The 7,981-nt window shown below is 39.6% G+C and overlaps 1 protein-coding gene across 4 annotated transcripts; it reads left to right on the top strand.

Moving 5' to 3' along the window:
* Positions 1-561: 561 nt before the first annotated feature.
* LOC18422777 (BEL1-like homeodomain protein 9) lies at positions 562-7,686 on the top strand. Of its 4 annotated transcripts, none has more exons than XM_088872817.1 (7): positions 562-744; positions 963-1,032; positions 1,676-1,779; positions 2,498-3,304; positions 5,257-5,663; positions 6,416-6,476; positions 7,110-7,686. In XM_088872817.1, exons 4-7 carry the CDS (start codon positions 2,918-2,920, stop codon positions 7,584-7,586), a joined length of 1,332 nt encoding a protein of 443 aa, XP_088728943.1. In that variant the 5' UTR covers positions 562-744; positions 963-1,032; positions 1,676-1,779; positions 2,498-2,917; the 3' UTR covers positions 7,587-7,686. The 4 variants fall into 4 exon arrangements, with proteins under 4 accessions (XP_088728943.1, XP_088728942.1, XP_006827449.1 ...); XM_088872816.1 differs by having other exon boundaries at positions 856-1,032; XM_006827386.4 differs by having other exon boundaries at positions 1,676-3,304.
* The last annotated feature ends 295 nt before the right edge of the window (positions 7,687-7,981 follow it).

Raw genomic sequence — 7,981 nt, 5'->3', positions numbered from 1 at the left:
TCTTCAACACAAGAGTAAAAATAGGCTATGCTCCCGAGGGAGCATGGTGTACATGCTCAAGTAAAATTCGCTCATCTCTTTCTCTAAGAAATTATAAGATTTTTTTAATTATTATTATTATTATTACGGTGTCATGTTTCAAGGGTCTCTGACCTCGATTCAGGGGAGCATCAGGGACGTACGATCCGTGACCCGAACCCATCCAAGCAAAAGATCCGGCGGTCACGACCGATTGGAGTTCACCCTGACAGTGACCGTACGGCTCGATCGATGACGTCACTTGTTCCAGTCCGTCCGTACGGTTGGCACCGGAGGAGATTCCAACATTGTAGAATATGCCACGTGTGAGGATACAAACCGTTGATTATTATTACTTAGCCACCTGGGTGGTTCCTAGGACTCTGTGCGGGGACCTTGCGATGCATGAGATGAATTGTTTGGACGGTATGGATCTCTTCAGGGTGATCGACGGTGGAGAATTGGTTTTAGGAAATTCTTGTCGAATCTGGACCGTTGCTTGTCCATTGCATGTATTTAGACGGAAAATGTCGAAAAAAAAAAAAACAAAAAAAAAAGAGAGAGAAATAAAGTGAAAGAAAAAGCAAAGTGCTCTCTCTCTCTATCTCCATCTCTTACAGTAGTCAATTCGCAGTACGTCTGCAGATTCCGACAATACTTTGCCGCAATTTTGGCCGGAATCTCGATTTATGGTGTTTTTAGGGTTTACTGAATCGATCGTTTCAGGTAGGTGATGCAGCGAGTGAGATCGCCTCTTCATACTAGGTTTTCATTCGATTATTACCATTCGATTTTCACTCTTTTTCTTCTTTAATTTCTAGCTTTTCATGAATATAGGATAATCAGAAGGACGGCGAGCACTCGCTTCAGAGTTTTCGCTCTTTTCCTGCAAAAACTTCACATGAGCTATACTGTGACCATTTACTGAATCTGATTACTTTTAGGGTTTCCATCGCCGACTCCAGTCGATAAAGAAGTGATTTTTGGGATCAATCTCTGCCCTTACAAGAACAGGTGAATATAATTCTTAAGTTTTCTTCTCATCAAGCAAAGGCAGAAGTTTTACGCGGGAACTCGCCGCGTTTATACAGTGATTCTTTGTGGCTCCATTCATTATTGCCGTAAAAGTTTTCCGTTTTATCTGCAGAAAGAGAGAGAAGTCTGTTTTTTTGTTTTTTACTAGATTTTTTTTTTGAGAGATTTAAAATTTAGAAACTTTGATGACAAAGAATTCAGAGATATGCTTGTGTATTTTGAACTGTAAAATAATTGGAGAAATATGTTCTTTTATTTAAATGTGAACTTGGGTAGATGTTGAATAATAATTATTGGCCTGCGTTTCCTGTACTTTTTTCTTTGTTTGTAAGGGGATGTATTTCTTTCACGCTTTTGTTTGATAATAAGGCAACTGTGCGTCTTATATTCGCTCTTTCCTCCTCATTTTTGGGGTGCACGTGATCCTTTCTCTTCTCTCTCTAAAACTATTTGAACCCCTTGCCTATTTTTCACGCTTTCATCTCTCTCCTCTTTCTCTCTCTACCCATTATCTCTGTCAATATATTTCTTGTTCGTCTAAACTCTCTCTTTTGAGACAAGGAATTTAGATGGAAGTAGAGTTTCTCTCTCTAAAAAGTTTTAGCTCGCTCTTTGATTGCAGGAGCATGGACGCAGGTTGTGTGCCGTGTCAGGGCCTGCAAACTTTGACATGAACTCGCCCGAATCACTGAAAGTGATGAGCTCATCTGGTCACGACATATTTTAGTAAGATGCAGTCCCACTTTCTCTCTCTAGATTCGCTATTGGACATAAAAATCGCAAACCCCGGAGCTTTCTCTCTCTAGAATTGAGTGGTTGAGGCCTTGAAACCATGGCGGAGGAGCTCGATGATTCTCTCTCTAGAATCCATAGGTTTGGGGCTCAAAACCACGTTGCTCAACAAAGCCGGCGTGAAAAACTGAGGGTCCAAAACACTTCAAATCTAGAGAGAGAAACAGTGGGGCTTCCGAGCCATTTGATAAACCCTCTATGCGATTCATCAATGGTGTCTTCTGAAATGCTGAATTTTAGAGCTCAGAGAGTTTCTTCTGAGGTTAACAGTGAAGTTGTGCCTTCGGATGGGGGCCTGGTGCAAAATCCAACTCTCTGGAAAGGCTTAATCGCACCTCAAAATTGTGACTGGTTTTTGAACCATTCTCAAGGAAATGGTGCAAGTCCTTCTTCCTTGAACAACCATGACTCGTTTCTAACACCCATGTTTGGTATTCTCTCTAAAAACCTCAAAGATGGTAACTCCTCAGCTTATCAGCTTTTACTTATGAACAATGAGTACAACAATATTGGGTACCCACAAGATTTACAGGTTTCAATGGCTTCCCAAAACCCTAACCCTAACCCTATTTGGAGTTCCAAGGATGTGTATGATGGAGAAAACCAGAAGCCATATACTGAATTTTCACGGAATTTTCGTGGATTTGAGCAGAGTAGCCAAGGTCTTGATTTGGGTTCGCCCCGAAGAGATATTAAGGAGTCTGTGGCCTCTGGTTTATGGCAAGAGAGTGCGAGCGGGCTAGTCCTTCCCAGCTATGGAAATCAGAGCTCTTTATCAGGGCTTTCAGAGAGGCCTCAAACTCATCAATGGTGCAACGGCGAAGGTGAAGCCCAAATAGTTCGAAAGCAAGATGGGCATGATGCAAGAAGTCAGAGCTTAGCTCTCTCTCTAGCCTCGCATCGATCGACTGATACTCAACTGCCCCAATTTGAAGACGGATTCAACAATTCGCAGGAATTGGTAGTGAGAGAAAACAGGTCAGAGGGTTCATTTCCCAACCCTTTCTATGGCAGTACTTCTAGAGAGAGAAACTTCTCACCCTTATCGCAAGGTTATATAGGCGGCAGCTCCATGGATGCTCAAAGGAGTGCAGGTCCTCTTGGCCCTTTTACTGGTTATGCCACAATTCTTAAGAGCTCAAAGTTCTTGAGACCAGCTCAGCTTATCTTAAGTGAGTTTTGTAGTGTGACAAAAGGGGCTATAGAATGTGGAATGAAGAAGCCAGGTATTAACAGTGATTCGATCGAAAGGGGTTCCATGGTTTTGAGGGATGGCGTTAATGTAGACAGTGGTGGCATTGGAAGGAATGGAAATTCATGTGTTTCTTCCTCTTCGGATTATCCCACCTCCATTGAAGGTGGTAATGGGGGCGGAGATAAGAGTGGTGGCGCAGTTTGTGCAGGTGATGGGATTGAGTTTCATAAGAAGAAGACTCGGCTCATGGCTTTGTTTGATGAGGTAACTCTCTCTCTAGACCTCCTCCTCCTCCTCCTCCTCCTCCCCTCCTCCTCCTCTCTTCTTTCACCTCCTCTCTCATCCTTTCTTTCGTCCTCTCTCTCTCAGAAATGCCCCTCTATGTCTCTCTATCTATGGGGACCATGTACATCGTACTGGAACTCATTTTGATCTCCACCAACCGTTTGAAGAGTTGACGGTGATCTTGTCTTGCTTGGGTTTGTTGTCACATTTGCAAGGAATATGACTGGTGCGGGAAAGGGCACTGGGGTCATGGTGGTAGCACCCCGGACACCTTAGTCGCCAGGGTAGTGGTGACAGCACCCCAACACCTTACAACTTTGTGGTTTTCATTCCCAACCCTAACACCACCCACTAATGCTTTCAAAAAAGCGAACTCCTAAATTATTTTGAAAAAAACAGGTAGGGGCGTGTCTGAATTACCTAAAAATGAAGATACGAATGTGGTGCATGGGTATCATACCAATTTCCCAACAACGTATAGGAACGAAGTTTGAGTTTGAGTTTGTTGAAATTCTTTTAAAGAAATTATAGGAAAACATGGTACTGTCTTCCTGTATTTTTTGAAAATCCTCCGAGTTAATGAATTTTCCCGGAGATCCTCTATTGAGTTGTCTGAGGAAAATGATAAATTTTCAACAGCAATATCTAACATCCACAGAAATTTGAAGTATTTGTTGAAATTATTCACCCAATAAAAAGTTTCATTTGAAATTTGAGGTTCAAACTGGATCGGCTCTATAGAAAACCAATGCGGATTGGTGGATCAGCATTCCGTCTTAGTGAACTAGAGAAAGAAATTTTAAAAAATTACGGTTGAAAATATTGAAAAGATAAAGTGGTATACAACCTTTGGTTTTGTCATAGAACCGGCAACCAGACAGACTCCTGATCCAGATCAGTTGGTTCCAATCTAGATCACCAATTCTTAAAATCCACATGACCACATGAAATCTGGTCAATAAGATTGATCACGCTCCAATCCATTAAATGACGTTGATGGAGAGAGTGTTCATCCCCCAAACATGCCTAAAGTACGAGTATGATTTGCCTTCTCTCTTCATCACCTTCCGAGTGTATCCTTGTGGCAGCCTATTATTCCATTTATTACACTGTTGAGTCCTTAGGAGCAGCATATATTTGATGGGACCATAAGGATCATATTGTACTTTCCATCGTTGAAACTTAAAACCAGTGTCTTAGATGATTCGAACTGAGAATGCCCTAACCAGCTTTGAAGTAGTAGGTGACCCGGGGTTCAAGACCCCTCCCAATATTTCTCATTACTTTTTTATTCTTGGGTAGTTCAGTGGAGCATCGCATTGACCTAGTCACCTAACCTTGATCCATTCCTTAATCTTTCTCCTTTTTTTCAGCTAAAATGTTGAAGTGATGTTTGATTGTTTCTTTTTTCATAAAATTTTTAGGAATTTTGAAATGGACTACGAAAAAAAGGATATTTAAATAATAAAAAATAGAAAAATATATAAAGAGACCATTTATCTTTGCTACAAGGTGGTCACAATTAATCTTAATCATTGAAATTTGGTAGTTGCATTTATTGTATTGACAAAGCTCAAAGTTCAAATGTTTTTTTTTTCAAACTTTGTTATACACCAAGCTATTAGATTTCACATCTTATCATATTTCACATCAGATGGTTATAGACGGTTATAAGTACTTGTGATCTCCTTATATCAAAAGTAAAATGATCTCATCATATATGATCCTATAAAAAATATCTCTATTTGTGTTTCGAATTTAAATTTCTCTTAAGGTAAATGATCTCATTGTATACAATCCCCTCTAAAACAGTTATCGGTTTTCAAAGGGTAGAAATTCAAGGCCTCATTGCCATGAGTTGAAATCAAAAGGGCTTGTATTTCTTTCTTCTACAAGCTCTGCCGGTAATTTTCAGTTCCTCTGATTTTCAGGTTTATAGACGATACCGGATATACCAGCACCAAATGCAATCTGTCATCTCTTCATTTGAATCCATTGCCGGTCTCAGTGCCGCCACTCCTTACACTTCTCTTGCCCTAAAGGCAATGTCTAAGCACTTCCGGTGCCTGAAAAACGTGATATCCGATCAGTTAAAGCAAATGAGCAGTCTCTTGGGTGAGGAAGAGAGCATGATTCCGGCTGGTGGTCCTAATTTTGGTAAGGGAGATACCATTCCAAGGCTTAGGTTTTTGGATCAAAGGATTAGGCATCAACAGCAACAACGGCTAATGGGGCTTGAGCATGCGCGCCATCAACATGTGTGGAGGCCACAGAGGGGCCTGCCGGAGAGGTCGGTGGCGGTTTTGCGAGCATGGCTGTTCGAGCACTTCCTGCACCCGTGAGTTCGACAAATCGACCTCTCTCTCTCCCTCTCTCTGTTGACAATTATAGGAACCAAATATTCTATAACCGGTTTTACTAGAGGGACTTTTCATTTTGATCTCTCCCTCATTTGGATTGGAAATTTGCCCCCTCTGTGACATGTTCTCCATTGTAGCTAAAGTGATTTACGAATGGATCCTAAAAATTTTCTAAAATACTAAATAATCCATTTATAGCAAAAAATTACAAAGATTGTTCAATCAGTGTTTTTTTTTTTTCCCAAAATTATCCCTCAGTCTAAGGCTAGAATCCTTGTCCAATTTTTTATTTTTTTTGTTTACTAGTAGGACAGTGTCCTCAAACCAAGAGGTAATTTTGAGAAAAAAATAGGTAATTTTGAAAAAAAAAAAGGGTTGACCGATTTTCTTTATAATTTCGACTTATAAATAAAACATTTTGTCTTTTAGAAATAATTGAGGTCATTACAGATATCACTCTGGTTACTTATACCAGTTCTGCATGTATTTGTTGTACGTAATAGTTCTTTTCTAGAGATACTGTGTTCCCAAGTTACCCTGACACTTTCTGACATTGACTGCAACATCCAATGGTTGAATACATGACTGCAAGGTCTTTTTCACTGCTATTTTGCCCCTGCTAACCCGGATTGTGAGCTCTTCTGCATGTTAACAAAATGAATGTTACGTTAAAAAACAACCGTTATATTTATAAAATATAGCATTTATAAGAATTTCATGTTATTTTCAGATATCCTACTGATAACGACAAGCATGTGCTGGCGTCCCAAACTGGTCTCTCTAGGAATCAGGTATATGCAAGAGTTTCTCTCTTTTTATTTATTTATTTATATTTTTTTGAGTGATTTACGTATTGACTCTAAAAAAATTTCTGTAATAAGGAATGCTTGGTTTATAGACAAAAATTCGGTTAAGTTATTTTTTTTATTTTTGTTCAGAATTACCTCTTGATCAAAGGATGAAATCATCAGTCCAAATTTTAAATCTTTTTTTTAGTTTATTTATTAGTAGGGAAGTGCCCCAAGGTTTAAGGCAGTGTTAAAAAAAAGTTAAAATTTGGTCAAAGGATGTCCTTGGACTGGATTGAGGGGTAATTTTGAAAAAAATAAAAATTAAAGGGTATCCGAACTTCTTTGTAATTTCCACCTATAAATAAAAACCTTAAGGTCTGTACCTAAATCTTTTTTTTTTTCCAAGTAACGTTAAGAGGTTCTCTTACATTATCAAAAAATAAAAAATAAAATAAAAAAACATAGGCCAATGCAAGAAATATAATTCATTGTTTTTTTTGGTGAATTGGAACCATACGTATTTATAGCCCCTCTTTCTTCCAATATATATGTCCTCCCTTTTCTGGTTTTGTTTTTCCCCATATTCCAAAATTTCTCATGGTGAAAGCCATTTTCGCTGGATTGATTAAGCAGGTCTCCAACTGGTTCATCAATGCTAGGGTAAGGCTATGGAAACCCATGGTGGAAGAGATCCACATGCTCGAGTCCAAAGAGTCAGCCGAATTCGACCAGAATTCCAGCAAGAATGACCACAGTCCAGCCAACCCTGAACAGGCATCTAAGAAACAAGGCAAGCAAAGCATAGAAGCCCAATCAAGTGAGGATCGAAGTTTTTCGGTTTCTTCAAGGGTTGGAGATCTCGAGCAACCGTCAAAGCGGCCAAAAATGGACCACTGCCGGATCCCGACTAGCTACGTGGATTTTCCCGTGTACCCAACTGGGGTTGGAGCTGTTTCTCTCACTCTAGGGCTTCAACATAGTGGGGTGCAAGAGCCTGTGAGCTTTGGGCTCCATGAAAATAGTAGCAGTAGTGGTTTTGTAGTTGAGAATTTACAGCAACAGCTCAGGAAGCAAATTCCTGGCCACATATTGCATGATTTCGTAGGATAATTAATGGTGAGCTCTTTTCATGGTTAGATTGAAGGGCCAAAAGATAGAGCCACATTTTGTATATGTTAGTTTTGAAGGAATAAGGAAAATAATTTGTAAAGTTGGGAGCATGGGTTGCTGTTTGTGGGGCTCAGGTGATTTGTTAAATTTTGCCCCTGCAATGTTTTAAGAAGTTTTGATACTAATGCTCGGGGTTATCAAAAGTTCAAAATTAATATGGAATGAACAGAGAGCCTAAAAAAGGTTTAATAATAGTACATGGAAAACGTTCAGGGCGCAGGCTCTAAAGCGCACCTCAAAAATTCTAAAAAATTCACTAGCGGACGTTTCAATGCTCAAAAATCCTTACATTGAACATCTCAACACATATATGTATGAAAATGAAAAAAATGGAT

This window comes from Amborella trichopoda, chromosome 7 (assembly GCF_054954075.1).
Source record: "Amborella trichopoda isolate Santa Cruz 75 chromosome 7, AtrichopodaSantaCruz75HAP2 v2.0, whole genome shotgun sequence".
Lineage (NCBI taxonomy): Eukaryota > Viridiplantae > Streptophyta > Magnoliopsida > Amborellales > Amborellaceae > Amborella > Amborella trichopoda.
The sequence above is the reverse complement of the archived record's forward strand: the minus strand, read 5'-3'. Positions and strand labels throughout refer to the sequence as shown.

Bases quoted from the DNA above. Each gene is read 5' to 3' on its own strand.
- LOC18422777 (XM_006827386.4), top strand. From the start codon at position 1,886: ATGGCGGAGGAGCTCGATGATTCTCTCTCTAGAATCCATAGGTTTGGG. The intron at 3,305-5,256 runs GTAACTCTCTCT...TCTGATTTTCAG, and splicing joins TCATGGCTTTGTTTGATGAG to GTTTATAGACGATACCGGAT. The intron at 5,664-6,415 runs GTGAGTTCGACA...TGTTATTTTCAG, and splicing joins TTCGAGCACTTCCTGCACCC to ATATCCTACTGATAACGACA.